At 51.7% G+C, this 15,011-nt stretch overlaps 1 protein-coding gene across 1 annotated transcript in view; it reads left to right on the top strand.

Moving 5' to 3' along the window:
- Positions 1-15,011, top strand: part of ERN1 (endoplasmic reticulum to nucleus signaling 1) — an 85,070-nt gene that overhangs the window by 64,208 nt on the left and 5,851 nt on the right. Inside the window, exons 12-20 of the mRNA XM_052657529.1 lie at positions 2,985-3,176; positions 4,887-5,154; positions 5,956-6,046; positions 6,308-6,497; positions 7,458-7,557; positions 7,779-7,978; positions 11,403-11,550; positions 13,187-13,314; positions 14,718-14,841. Coding sequence (XP_052513489.1) covers positions 2,985-3,176; positions 4,887-5,154; positions 5,956-6,046; positions 6,308-6,497; positions 7,458-7,557; positions 7,779-7,978; positions 11,403-11,550; positions 13,187-13,314; positions 14,718-14,841 — 1,441 coding nt within the window. The remainder of the gene's footprint in view (positions 1-2,984; positions 3,177-4,886; positions 5,155-5,955; positions 6,047-6,307; positions 6,498-7,457; positions 7,558-7,778; positions 7,979-11,402; positions 11,551-13,186; positions 13,315-14,717; positions 14,842-15,011) is intronic.

The raw sequence follows: 15,011 nt of genomic DNA, 5'->3' as shown, positions 1-15,011 counted from the left end.
GGCACTTGGGAAAGCCGCCCGACTCGGCCCAGGTCGCCCTCCTGAGCCCGGGGAAATGAAGCCTGCTCTCAGGGTCTCAGCCAGAAGCAGACGACCACCCAAACTAGGATGATTCAAGGGGGGTTTCCTTCACTCCATGGGCAGTTCTGGGGTGCTCAGGGCATACTTGAGCCTGAAGCCAGTGGGGAGGGAGTGGAGCCTGGAGCTCCAGCAAAGACACTGGGCAGCCCCACAGAACTCCAGCCCCGTCTCATCTGCTGGTGGAAGCCAGGGAGCGGGGAGACCATCGCCTCGCCCATGTGCGTAGCCTCTGGGGCACAGAGCAGGTGTGAAGGCTGCAGGAGGGTGGGAGCTGGGGGTCGGGGTCCAGAGGCCATTCGGGCTTGGAGGATACTGCAGCCCTGTCGGTGGGAGTCCTGTGACTGAGAAGGGCCTGTGGGCAGGGCCAGAGAAAGAGGGGAGTAACTGGCTGATGCGGGGGGAGGGCTGTGATCATATCAAATTCACGTTAGAGATTTAGATTTTTATCCAGAGGGAAACGGAAAGAAAATCACATGGACGTTTAAGATTCTGGGACGTGCTGAGTTGTCCCTTGTCTCTGGAGGCAGCCAGGTTGGAGGGGGATCAGGGCCCTAAAATGTGGATCTGATTTTGATCTGAGTAAAGCCTAGCATATTTGTTATTAAACACCTAGAAAACAAAAGTTTAAAAAGAAAATTAAACAATACCCTTAATCTAACACTCAGAGATGGCTGTCATGGAGATTTTCCTATACAATCGTTCCATCTTGAGCAAAGAGTCCTCTGAAAGTCCATTAAAATACTCTGGCGGGCATTTGTCTGGTATTAAGACTGAAAGAGACGGGAACACCAGACCCCCTGACCTGCCTCTTGAGAAACCTGTATGCAGGGCAGGAAGCAACAGTTAGAACTGGACATGGAGCAACAGACTGGTTCCAAATAGGAAAAGGAGTATGTCAAGTCTGTATATTGTCACCCTGCTTATTTAACTTATATGCAGAGTACATCATGAGAAACGCTGGACTGGAAGAAGCACAAGCTGGAATCAAGATTGCCAGGAGAAATATCAATAACCTCAGATATGCAGATGACACCACCCTTATGGCAGAAAGTGAAGAGGAACTAAAAAGCCTCTTGATGAAAGTGAAAGAGGAGCGTGAAAATGTTAGCTTAAAGCTCAACATTCAGAAAACGAAGATCATGGCATCCGGTCCCATCACGTCATGGGAAGTAGATGGGGAAACAATGGAAACAGTGTCAGACTTTATTTTGGGGGGCTCCAAAATCACTGCAGATGGTGACTGCAGCCATGAAATTAAAAGATGCTTATTCCTTGGAAGAAAAGTTATAACCAACCTAGATAGCATATTGAAAAGCAGAGACATTACTTTGCCGACTAAGGTCCGTCTAGTCAAGGCTATGGTTTTTCCTATGGTCATGCATGGATGTGAGAGTTGGACTATAGAGAAAGCTGAGCGCCGAAGAATTGATGCTTTTGAACTGTGGTGTTGGAGAAGACTCTTGAGAGTCTCTTGGACTGCAAGGAGATCCAACCAGTCCATTCTAAAGGAGATCAGCCCTGGGTGTTCTTTGGAAGGAATGATGCTAAAGCTGAAACTCCAGTACTTTGGCCACCTCATGCGAAGAGTTGACTCATTGGAAAAGACCCTGGTGCTGGGAAGGGATTGGGGGCAGGAGGAGAAGGGGACGACAGAGGATGAGATGGCTGGATGGCATCACTGACTCGATGGATGTGAGTTTGAGTGAACTCTGGGAGTTGGTGATGGACAGGGAGGCCTGGTGTGCTGCGATTCATGGGGTTGTAAAGAGTCGGACACAACTGAGCAACTGAACTGAACTGAACCGGAGAGAGTAAAGAGTCGGACACAACTGAGCGACTGAACTGAACTGAACCGAAGAGTAACTTTGTAAAACAAACACACTTGAGCAAATATAACCAAATGAGTGGTGTGTCTCTGGTCACATGGTCAGCAAACATTCCTCAGCTGCCACTAGCCAGGCCACCCACACACCCCCACAGGCGGCGGTGGGCCCGAGGGAGGCGGAGGGAGGCGTGAGTGCATGGGGGTGCCAAGGAGGCTGTGTGTCCATTTCATCCAGCAAATAATTGAAGCACGCCTGGACAAGTAGATGCCCAGAACAAATCAATGCATTTTTCTAGAAGTCCTAGAGTTTCTGAAGAGTTTGAGAAAAACTCCACTTTATCTGAGTTAATTTGGGGCTTAACAAAGGACCCTAAAGCTTTTTAAAAACTTTGAAATATAGTGGACTGTTTGAATAAATGGTTTTGTGCTTGGAGTCGCACTGAAAGTTTACAAGCAACGTTGGAAAGCTGCTTTATTAATTCCTAGATTGTGTGATTGTGTGTTTTCCTTTTTAATGTGAAATGCTGTTATCAAGTGGACCACCAGCTTTCTACCAGACTTGTTACCGATGATTTCAGAGTTTCCCCAAACAGCAAATCTACTGTCCAAGGAGGGTTTTGCCTTTAATAAGGATTTTCGAAAGAATATTGCATGTGAAGGCACTTTCAAAAGTATTTCTCTAAAAACCGTTTTTTTGAGTAATGATTCCATCACTGCAATAGCACATGGCCTCTCAAGGCAGTTGCTTTGAAAAGGGCAACAGTTATCTGGCTTTGTGGTCTTGGGTGGGCCTTGAAAACAATCCAACATATTTCACAGCATAGTCATTCCTCATAAATAATCATGGCTTCTCTTTTTTTTTTTTTAACTTTTTATTTTGTATTGGAGTATAGCCGATCAACAATGTTGTGATAGTTTCAGGTGGACAGCAAAGGGACTCAGCCATACACATACCTGTATCCATTCTCCCCTAAACCCCACTTCCATCTGAGCTGAGTCACAGCTTCTCCTGATTGTTCGGCTCTTTTATATCTGGCTGGAAATGGAGCAGTGATGTCGCCACTCTCTCCCACATAAGGTCATCGACCTGGTTGACCAGACTTCAGAAAACGCACCTACCACGGTTTCTCCGGCCGTGGAAGAGAAGTTCGATCGTGCCCCTGCCAAGCCCGAGGCCCCCGTGGACTCCGTGCTCAAGGACATGGCCACCATCATCCTGAGCACCTTCCTGCTCATCGGCTGGGTGGCTTTCATCATCACCTACCCCCTGGTAAGGCTCTGCTCCTTCCCCTCAACCCCGCCCACACGTTTCTGAACCTTTGCCTGTCAGTGAGGTCCAGACAAAGGCAACAAACAAGCAAATGCGCTTCTTTTCCCACTGAAGAGTCAATATTGGCTTACCTTCAAATACATTGTAATCAAAGAGATGCTCACTTCTCAGGAAAGTACAGTTTTGTACTTACAACTTACAGTTTGACTGTAAAAATTGATTTGGAAACCTTGCTTGCCGATCATTTTAAATACTTAACTGTGTTTTCTTCTTTAAGACTACACATGGGAATTCCCTGGCAGTCCAGTGGTTAAGCCTCTGCTCTCTTACTGCCCAGAGCCTGGGTTCCATCCCTGGTCAGGGAACTAAGATCCCACAAGCCAAGGGGCAGGGTCTGTCCATGGTATTTCCCAGACAAGAATATTGGAGTGGGCTGCCATTTCCTTTTCCAGGGGATCTTCCCAGCCCAGGGATCAATCATGTGTCTCTCCGGTCTTCTGCATTGCCGGGTGGATTCTTTACCATTAGCACCACCAGGGAAACCCTATTTATCCCCTAACCACAAAGAAAGAAACTATACTCTGGGAAGTTCAGTAACTCTCCCAAGGTAACCCAGCTACTAGATGGAATTTCCAGAATTGCAACCCAAGTTGAAAAAGAGAGAGCGAGCTCTCCAGAAAACTCCCAGGAGAGTGTTGGCTACACACCCATCCTTACAGTCACCTTCCCACGCATGGGGACAATTAATAATCACAGTCGCTGCCACTTCAAACTAGGATGGAATGCCTTGTTCAGACTAAATGAGAGGAGTGTGGGTGTGGGGAAGGCAGCGGGATGAACTGGGAGCCCGACCTCAGCCAAGCTGCCCACATCTCAGCCCCAGCATCCTCACCTCTGCACTGCTGCCGGTCTTTGCACAAACCTCCACCAAGTGCATGGCCGTGGTAGACAGCACAGCCAGGTCTTCTCCGTGCCTGCTGTGCCCTCAGACACCTGGTACCCATTCTTCCTGTTTGGTTTCACTCTTGCAACAATCCTCAGGCTTTCATGATTTTAATTTTTTTGGCTACATTCCCAGGTGGCACTAATGGTAAAAAACAAAACAAAACAAAAAACCCACCTGCTCATGCAGGAGACATAAGAGACAAGACACAGGTTCAATCCCTGGGTTGGAAAGATCCCCTGGAGGAGGGCACAGCAACCCACTCCAGTATTCTTGCCTAGAGAGTCCCAGGGACAGCGGGCTACAGTCCATGGGGTCGCAGAGAGTCCGACATGACCGAAGCAACTTAGCACACACCCTAACCAGGGATTGAACCCGCAGCCTCGGCAGTGAAAGCTCAGAGTCCTAACCTCCGGACTGCCAGAGAAGTCCCCCAGACTTTCATAAAAGCCCCAGAACTGTAGAATTGAACGGAACCCCCTCCACCTGGCCGAGTCCTCCACTTACATCAGAATCCCTCCTTGGCTGCCGCTGCCGGCCCCTCCAGTCGGGGGAATGGGCTGTCCTAGGAAGTCTGACAGGCAGGAAGACCTCCATCCAGTCCTTGACCGATCCTGCCCTCTGCTGCCTTCTTACCGGTTGCGTCCCACCCCCGGGGTCACGTCCAGTGTCGCCCGCCCCTCTGCCATAGGCAGCCTGCCCTCCCACGCCCGCCGGTCCGCCGGGGGAGCGGCTGCACTGCCCCGGGCATGTGCTTCTCTTCCTAGAGCATCCACCAGCAGCGGCAGCTCCAGCACCAGCAGTTCCAGAAGGAACTGGAGAAGATCCAGCTCCTGCAGCAGCAGCAGCTGCCCTTCCACCCGCCCGGGGATGCAGCACAGGACACCGAGCTCCAGGACTCGTCCGGCCAGTACTCAGAGAGCTCGGCCACCAGCAGCCCCAACACGTCCCCCCGAGCCTCCAACCACTCGCTCCACTCCACCGGCTCCACCTCCAAGGCTGTCACCAGCCCCTTCCTGGAGCAGGACGACGAGGGTAAAGGGAGCTGCCGTCTTCTCTTTCGTGGAAACACAGCCTGAGGACCACAGAGCCCCCTGCGCCTCCTGGGGGTCTCCATGGGTTTATGATGTTCCCAAGGGTCTGCTGAGGTCTCACCCCCTCCTACCATCCCCCGACTCGGGGGCTGGGCTTCTGCCCCATCGCTCAGCCTCTCCCCCTCAAAGGGCTTCTTTCCCAGGGGCCACCGTGGCACCCCTCCCTCTGTCTCGCTCTGCTGGGGCTGGGAGTCTCTGCTGATCGAGCTACCCTGGCACCTGGGTCGAGAGCATCCCCCAGGCTGGCCAGTTACCAGGCTGGCCAGTTACCACGCATACATGTGCAGCTGTGGAGCCGCTTCCCTTGGGGAGGTGGGCTCAGGCCGGCTGTTGGGGCTGATGTTCTGGGGGGATGGACGCAGGACCAGGGCAGGAGACCTCAGAGTCCTGGGTCTCAGGCTGGAGACTCTGCTACTGGTCTCTCCACTTCACATGCCTCCCGCCCCCGTCATTACCTGAGTGTTTCAGGTACAGACCTTTAGGCCGACCTGTAAAGAAGCCCTGTCTTCAGGCTCCCATCCTCACAGTAATTAATGTAAAGCAGGAACAGAGGGTGGAGACCGAGGGAGGAGGTGGCCCTGGGCAAGCGTGGGGAGCGGACCCAGGGGCTCCTGCTCACCAGGGCCCCAGGGGTGTAAACCCTCTAAATTTTCGTCCCTCGATCTGAGCTCAGGGAGCTCGCAGCCACTCTGGCCTCAAGGTTCTTTAGGTCACATCTGTTCTTTTCCCTGTTTTGACCCAGATGAGGAGAGCAGCATGGTGATGGTTGGGAAAATCTCCTTCTGTCCAAAGGATGTCCTGGGCCACGGAGCTGAGGGCACGATTGTGTACCGGTGAGTGGCCTGGAGAGCCACGGACCCCCATGGTCTCATGTGGGAGCTCCCGTTGGCTCCTGGGGCACTGGGGGTCATCACGGTGACCAGACAGAAGAGCTCCCCCCGGGAGGGTAGTGATGGCCACGGGGCCTCCGGGTGGTGGGTCGGGACACTGGGCCACGAGGCTGCAGAGGCAGCCGCTGCATCGGTGGAAGGAGCCCCGCGGGCCAGTGCTCGCCGGGCATTTCCTTAGCCCGCCTTCCCCTCGTCGTCTGGCAGGGGCATGTTTGACAACCGCGACGTGGCCGTCAAGAGGATCCTCCCCGAGTGCTTCAGTTTCGCGGACCGTGAGGTCCAGCTGCTGAGAGAGTCGGACGAGCACCCAAACGTGATCCGCTACTTCTGCACCGAGAGGGACCGGCAGTTCCAGTACATCGCCATCGAGCTGTGCGCGGCCACGCTGCAGGAGGTGAGCGCCCCGTGCCTCCCCCGCAGCGCCGGCGCGCTTGGAGACTGCCTGCTTTTTTCGTTGTTGTTCACTTACTTTTATCAGCTTGATTAAGGTTACATTAACATATGTTAGTTTTAAATGTACCGTTTGCTGCATGTTGACAAGGGTATGTACACGCTTAGCCACAAGCAATGGAATATAGTGCATTTTCATCTCCCCAGCTTTTTCAGTTTAGTTACTTGGCTGTACCAGTTCTTAGCTGCTGTACGCGTAAAACTTTAGTTGCGGCATGTGGGATCTAGTTCCCTGACCAGGGATCCAACCTGGGCCCCCTGCACTAGGAGCTTGGAGTCTTAGCCACTGGACACCCAGGGAAGTCCCCATCCAAACTTTAATTGTGTGGTCCCCTCGGCTGCCTGGGAAAGTCTTTGGTTGCAGGTGGCATCTCTCTCCCTCTTGGCTTCCAGGAAACATGGTTAGTCCTTCCTCTTGTCCCTGGTCAGGGCTGGTGTGGACTAGGAGGATGCTAGTTGATGACTGGAATCATTAAGATCATCCATCGAATCCCTTTTGCTCAGTTTCAAGGCTGTAAAACTGTTTGAGTATCATTTGGCCTCATCGTAGAGTTTACTATAGAAGGCAATGAACTTGGGTTTCTTACCCTTTCATCATCTCATTATAAACTAGTAAACTGGAGCCTTGTTTGCTTGTTTAAGTTAGCCTGTAACTTCAGGAGAAAGTCTGCTGGAAAAGATGGAAGTAGAAAACATTGTCAGTAAAAATTCTCATTTCTTTCTTAAAATATGATAAGAGAAAACAAACTGACCCAATACCAGATGTTAATTAAAGCAAAAGCCTTCAGGCAGAGTGTTTCTAAATAAAATTGAATCACTTTTAAAAAGAGAATGAGAGAAGTGTGCTGAGGAGCTGAGCCCTGGGGGCCCCGTGCGGTGACCCCTGCCTTTGTACCTCTTGCAGTACGTGGAGCAGAAGGATTTCGCCCACCTCGGCCTGGAGCCCATCACTCTGTTGCAGCAGACCACCTCGGGCCTGGCCCACCTGCACTCCCTCAACATCGGTGAGAAGCCCCCCCTGCCGGGCGGGGAGATGACTTGCCCAGGTAGCCTCACCTCTGCTGAAGCGCTTTGCTGCATGGCCGGGGTCCCAGTTGTCTACATACCTGAGGACTTTCACGTTTGAAGACTAGAAGCTTTAGAGGCAGCAGCGGGTCTCTCGGGAATCTGAGGAGGGCGTGTCCCCATGGTGGAAGAAGTGGACTAACCTGGGCTGCTCTGTTAGTTCACAGAGACCTGAAGCCCCACAACATCCTCCTCTCCATGCCCAACGCACACGGCAGGATCAAGGCCATGATCTCCGACTTCGGCCTCTGCAAGAAGCTGGCCGTGGGCAGGCACAGCTTCAGCCGCCGCTCGGGGGTGCCAGGCACCGAAGGTTGGATCGCCCCGGAGATGCTAAGCGAAGACTTCCAGGAGAACCCCGTGAGTAATGGGCCTGACTCTGTGAAAAGTGCGGAGCCAGCCTCTTGTACCTTCGGGAGTCAGAAGCTCCAGTTGCCGATGGGCTGCGACGCTCACTGCTGGAGAGTGATGTTTCTCTAGCCAAGAGCTACTCTCCCAGCAGCGCCTGCTGCCACTTTGGCACTGCCTCCTGGGCCGTGGTCTGTGTTTCTCCCCTCCTCCTCTTCCAGTCACCTTGCCCCTGTTTTGGGAAACTGGGAAGTCAGGGCTGGCATAAGGTGAGCGGACTTCCAGTTTTCATTCTTTTTAAAATTTTTGGTGTTCCAACTTTCTGTTTTGAGAATACAGAGAATTGAGAGCAGTGAGTGCCCCTGTACCTCTACCTCAGTTCAGCATCTGTCAATATTTTTCACTTTCTCTCTGTCCCTGAAACTGCTTGCACAAAAGTGGCAGGCCTCCCAGCACTTTACCCTTTAATGCTTTAGCACTTGTCTCCCAAAGACAAGTACATTCTACCTCCTAACCACTTCACCATGGTTACACCTCAACCATTACTACTGTTTCCGGGATGCCTAGTATTCAATCCATATTCAAGTTTCCCTAGTTGTTCCCCAGAGGTCTGTTGTAGAGCTGGATTTTGTCAACCAGGACCAACCACGTGTTTGTTGCATGGCATTTGAACAGTTCCTCAACCAGGGGTCAGACCCAGGCCCCCTACGTTGGGAGTGTGGAGTCTTAACCACTGGGCCACCAGGGAAGTCCCTGATTTTCTCTCCTTTAATTAACACGGTTCTCTCACCTTTTCTGCCCCATGACAGTGGCTCTCTGAGGAGTCCAGATGCTTCTCTGTAGAACGCCCCACTCAGGATTCACTCACCCATTTCCTCTTGGTGATGCTGAATTTGCCCATCTATTCCTTATATTTCTTGTGAACTAGCAGTAGGTCTAAAGGTTCAGTTGGATTCAAATTAAGTGTTTTGGACAAGAACAGCCACACTCAGGTTGTACCATTACTATTACTGTACCCCTACTGGTGATGCCGAGTTGGCCCACCTGGCACAGGTGTTTAACAGTGGCATATCCCCTTTGCCAGGACTGTGTGGGGCAACACCCTGGCAGAATGTCAGTATCCTGATACCAACAGTCACTCAGGTAATGATTCAGCATTCGTTGGCATTCCTTGCCTGAATCACTCCATTCAGTTGAAATTCTACATTTATTAGCGGACATTTTTCTATGCCCTTTCTATTTTTTTTTTGAAGTCACTATGGACTCATGGATTAAAAAAAAAAAAAAGTAATATAACTCGGTGTAGTCTTATTTGTTTTTGTTCCTATCCCCCCCTTTTTTTTACAATCTTATAATTTCTGCTTTAATAGCAATCAAGTTTTTTAAAAATGTGCAGTTCAATTTATCCATACTATTTCTTTATACAAAGCAGATTTCAGATAAGCATCTAAATGCTTAATGTAGAGGCCAATATTTTCTGGCAGTCCTTGGTTCCTGAAAGTTGAGCTTCATCAGATGTTTAAACGTCTGTGAAAATAGCTCCCATTCCTTTTGATACTCAAATTGTTCCAGATTTGCCCAACTGGAGCCTCTTTGAGCTGGGTTCTTCATTCTTCTGCTAAGAGCCCAGTTGTGTCTGAGCACCTTGCTTTCTAGCTCACCAAGACCCTGGAGGATTATCTGACACTTCCTGAGCAAACTTGGATGGGATCAGCCATCCTAAAATAGATAAGATGCACCAGAGCCATCTTATCTAATTCACTGGGGACCAGCAGTTGGTCTGTAAATCAAAAAAGTCAGTTACGATAGAGAATCATAAGAAAATACACACTGTAAACATTTAATTTTAAATTTAAGTCACTCTCTAAATAAGAGAAATCTTGGCTGTAAAACAAGGTGTTTTTTTTGACTTTGGGTCCAACTGAGTGGAGTTGCTGATTTCCTCTCTTGCCTAAAGCACGCTCACAATGCCTTCGGTGACTTCTGCGCTGAGACTCAGACACTTTAAACACCCCCTGAGTGATTTGAGAGCGGAATCCTAGCCTCAAGCTATTTATGTCCCGTCTAGCTCACAGTTGAGTCTCCCACATCTAATCCCACAGCAATTTTTGTAGCAACTTTCTCATATCAAGTCTTACTGAAGACTCAACTTACCTCAGACTTGGCAGCATGTGTGTTTTATCAGCGTATGGAGGATTTAAACTACAAGGACCAGAGGCAGAAATGAGTTTGGGAAAGAGCATAACTGAGCCTAGAGGTGAGCTCTAGAGTTTGGAGGCAGAGGGGCCAGCATGCAGGACAGGAGCCCGTGGGGCGGCATCAGGGAGGGGATGCCGGGGACACCAGCATCACAGGCCGTGGAGAACAGGGAGCGCCGGCCGTTCCCCGTGGGGGCGGGAAGCGGCCGTTAGGTGGGAACGTCGGCGCTGGTGGACTTGCTCCTCCTGTACTGAATCTGTCGGCCACCTCAGGAACGCTCTGACAACAGAGTAATTTATGGGACTTGGCAATAAGACCTGCGTCTTGCCCTGGCTCGTCACTCCCCAGCAGTGACCCTGGGCTTGTCATCAAACCGCTCTGTGTCTTCGTCTGGGAATGGTGACGTTTGCTCCACTCACCTCACGAGGCTCTTGTGAAGGGTGTGTTTTCTCCGGTGAGGCAGGTGACCAGCTCCTGACTTTCTCTCACCAGAGCCTCACATCATCTAGTGGAAAATCCAAGTGATGGGGCCTGGCATGAGGGACCCATGCTGTGCTTGGGTTGCACCCCAGCGTTACACCCCACGTAGACCAAGCTAGAAGTCACACACACTGGTTTCATCTCTAGACACGGAATGGTTTCATGGGATAAGTGAGACATGTTAATAGATACCATCAAAGTGAACACACTGGAAACTTGTCAAATAATCACTTTCTGGAGCTGTTTTTGAATGAAACACTCCTTTTTTTTTTTGGCCTAACCACACAGCGCACAGGATCTTAGTTCCCTGACCAGGAATCGAACTCATGCCTTTAGCAGTGAGACGCAGAGTCCTAATCTGGACTGCCAGGGAATTCCCACCAAACGCTGTATTTCATTTATTAACAGAGGTTAAGACCTGCTGTATGCACGTACCTGGGGTACCACAGGGATGCAAAGGCAGCCCGGCCCTCGAGGAATGACAAGCTGGTTGGGTAAAGAATGACCAGCAGTGAGGACGCAGCCAGTCTTCACAGCAGCCCTGTGGGCTCATCCTCACTTCATGGTTGTAAATGCAGAGGTGCAGAGTGGCTAGGGGGCTTCCGGGGGCCAGTGGTGGAGCCAGCGTCCCACACCTTGGCTCCAGACCCCAGTTCTCCACGCCCAGCTCTGCTCCGAGCAGCTGCACTCTGCTGCTAGGTGAGAATGAGAACTCCCCCACCCTCCAGAGCATCTGACGCCCCTCGTTTCTTTTCAGACCTACACGGTGGACATCTTCTCCGCGGGCTGCGTCTTCTACTACGTGATATCTGAGGGCAGCCACCCCTTTGGCAAGTCCCTGCAACGCCAGGCCAACATCCTCCTGGGTGCCTACAGCCTTGACTGCCTACACCCTGAGAAGCATGGTGAGTGGGGGCTGGGGGGAGGCAGGGCTCGACTGCCTGTACCCCAAGAAGTGCAGTGAGTAGGTGGCAGAGTCGGGGGCTCGGGAGCAGCCCCTGCGGGTGGGGATGGTGCTGGCTCTGAGGCCCCAGAGGGCCTTCCTGCCAGCTGCTCGCCCAGTGGGCCTCAGTGAACCAAGGACTCGATCCAGAGCTGGTGGAGGGCTGGGTGGGGTGTCCTGAAGCCAGGTAACTCCTAGGTTCCTGAGGTCACATGACAACCTTTGTGACCTGGGCAAGGCCCCTTTGGGGACCGCTGTTTTCCAGTTTGTGACTCCTGAGGGTTAAACAATTCGCGGTACCTTCCTGTCCCGATGTTCGGGGAGACAGAAGGGCCATGCCCCATAAACTGGGCTCTTGTGTGTGGGCTGGCAGTCAGGGGGTCACCCTGGTCTAGGGACAGATGATCTGGGTACTCACTCTCCAGGCGGGAGGACAAGCCTTTCTGCCTGACTGAAGGGCTTCCCACATTGTTATCGGCCTGTGACACCTGCTCCTGCCTTTTAAAAAGATTTAAACTATCTTACAATTTTGCTCATGGATTAATTTTCCTTATTCCCTGAGACAAAACAGATTAGCATAAAGGCTCATAGATCCGTTACACAGTGATGAATGACTGCTGTCAATACCTTTGTACACATTATTCTGATCATCTCTCTAGACACATATTCATATTTTTATAAAAAGTGGAGTTAAATAGTACATAGTATTTTGCAGCATGCTCTTTTCTTATTGACTTATTTTTGGCTGCACTGGGTGGTCTTTGTTGCATGCGGGCTTTCCCTAGTTGTGATGTACAGGCTTCTCATCACAGTGGCTTCTCGTCGTGGAGCACAGACTCTAGGGCACAGTGACACACAGATTTAGTTACCTTGTGGCATGTAGAATCTTCGTTCCCAAACCAGGGATCAAACTCATGTCCCCTGCGTTGGCAGGCGGATTCTCAACCACTGGACCACCAGGGAAAGCATGCTCGTTTTTAACCTTCATCTTGATTCTCTACCCACGTCCATCCACATTCAGCCAGTACGTCATCCTGGTGGCCCACAGTCCAGCGTGTGGAGGCAGGACAGTGTCACCCAAGACTCTGATAGCGAGTATTTCGGATCACTCCTTTTCATTAACTGCGTGATGAGGTCTCTCCTTCTTAGCCGAAGTCTTATGTTACTGGAATGGGTTTCTGTCAGTAGCTATCAAGGCTTCCCTGATAGCTCGGTTGGTAAAGAATCTGCCTGCAATGCAGGAGACCCCGGTTTGATTCCTGGGTTGGGGAGATCTGCTGGAGAAGGGACAGGCTACCCTTTCCAGCATCCTTGGGCTTCCCTGTGGCTCAGCTTGTAAAGAATCTGCCTGCAATGTGGGAGACCTGGGTTCGATCCCTGGGTTGGGAAGATCCGCTGGAAAAGGGAAAGGCTACCCACTCCAGTATTCTGGCCTGAAGAATTCAGGGTTGCAAAGAGTTGGACATGACTGAGCGACTTTCACTTGTCAGTAGAACCTTGAGTCGCAGGGATGCAGACTGTTAAAGTTTTGGGTATTTATTTGCTTGCAGCTTGAGGCTGGTCATAACGAGCTGTGTGTCTGTTTTCCTCCTCTGCAGAGGACGTCATTGCCCGGGAGTTAATAGAGAAGATGATCGCCATGGACCCCCAGAAGCGCCCATCAGCGAAGCATGTGCTGAAACACCCTTTCTTCTGGAGCCTGGAAAAGCAGCTCCAGTTCTTCCAGGTGGAGATGTTTGTTTTCTTCATCAAAGATATTCATTTAACCTTGCCCATTTCTTTCCATAAACTATAGGAAAGAACAAAGAATGAAACAAATGACCCATAATCCCACAACCGAAAGAGAACCGCAGTTGGCATCTCAATGTATTTTCTTCATACAGGCAGACCTAGGAGATACTGCAGGCTCGGCTCCAGACCCTGGTGATAAGCCAGATATTGCAGTAGAGCGAGCCACACATACTTTTCGGTTTCCCAGTGCGCATAAGTGTTAATGTCTACATCACACTGTAGTCTAAGAATGCAGGAACGTTATGTCTGAGGGCAGACGTCTTCAAGGGACCTCCAGATTAGCCAGGTCACTTGGCTGATGATAAGATGTAGAGCGGGAATAGAGCTCATGCAAAGGGAACTTCACCGCACCCCGGGTTGAGATGTAAGTTCTTAGTGTCTCCAGTCACATGTCTTGTGAACATACAGGCTTCCGTCCGTATCACAAGCTGTGCCAGCTCTGTGGTTCAGCTCCAAGTGCCCCCATGTACCCAAGTGCATGCTTAGTTGCTTTGGTCATGTCTGACTCCTTGCGACCCTATGGACCGTAGCCCACCACGCTCCTCTCGCCATGGGATTCTTTATGCAAGAATGCTAGAGTGGGTTGCCATGCCCCGCTCCAGGGGATCTTCCCGACCCAGGGATCAAACCCCTGTTTCCTGCGTCTCCTGCATTACAGTGGATTATTTTCCACTGAGCCACCAGGAAAGCCCACCTTGTATCCAAGTTGGCCATCAGTTCCCCACAGGGCTTTCCTTTTGCAAGTTAGACAGTCAGCTGGTCTGATTTTATCTTCATCAAAGATGAAGGCTGTGCTCCCCACAAAGCTGCTCAGCGGATCTGTCTCACTGATGCGGACTCCGAGAGGCCCGTGGTCAGGTCCACCCCCTCAAACACAGAGTGAGATTTGGATCCACAGCCGGGGCCTTTGGACCCGATACTCTTGTCACTGGCTTTCCTCCTCCGAAAGAAGTCTTGGCTTCTTGTTGTTTTCTAATTGTTTGGTTGAAGAATGATAAACCTCCCCCCATCAGACATGGCTTTGTGTGTGTGGCCACACAGAAGTCACAGCGTGTCAATCCAAGTGAACCTTTTTCTTGGTTCATTGGTGAATACAGATTGCACATGTGGCCCTGTGTGGCACGTAGTATGGGTGACAGGCAGGCGAGGTGCGGCAGGCCTGTGGACGGCACGCGTCTGGTGGAGCCGGGAGGTCTCTCCTCAGCGAGTGGCAGGCGGGGCCGCTCCTGGGGAGCAGGCAGGACCCTCGCTGCCCGGCTCAGGCAGGGGTGGCCGGGCCGTCCTTGGCCCTCGGCGCCTCCACACTGACCGTCCCCCGTTGCCCTGTCTCCCTCCCAGGACGTGAGTGACCGGATAGAGAAGGAGGCCCTGGACGGCCCGATAGTGAAGCAGCTGGAGCGCGGCGGGCGGGCCGTGGTGAAGATGGACTGGCGGGAGAACATCACCGTCCCCCTGCAGACAGGTGACCGCGAGGCGCCCGGGCGCCTGTGGGCGGAAGCGGTTCCCCTGAGCACTTCTGAGAAGCAGGCGTGGGAGCGACAACTCCAGGCCGCCTGGGGCTCCAAATGCCGCTTCTGGGGCCGAGGCTTCCTGGGGTCTGGGTGGCCGGTCACCCCGCTGCTCTCGGGCGCG

This window comes from Budorcas taxicolor, chromosome 19 (genome assembly GCF_023091745.1).
Source record: "Budorcas taxicolor isolate Tak-1 chromosome 19, Takin1.1, whole genome shotgun sequence".
Lineage (NCBI taxonomy): Eukaryota > Metazoa > Chordata > Mammalia > Artiodactyla > Bovidae > Budorcas > Budorcas taxicolor.
This window is presented reverse-complemented; position numbering and strand designations above follow the sequence as displayed.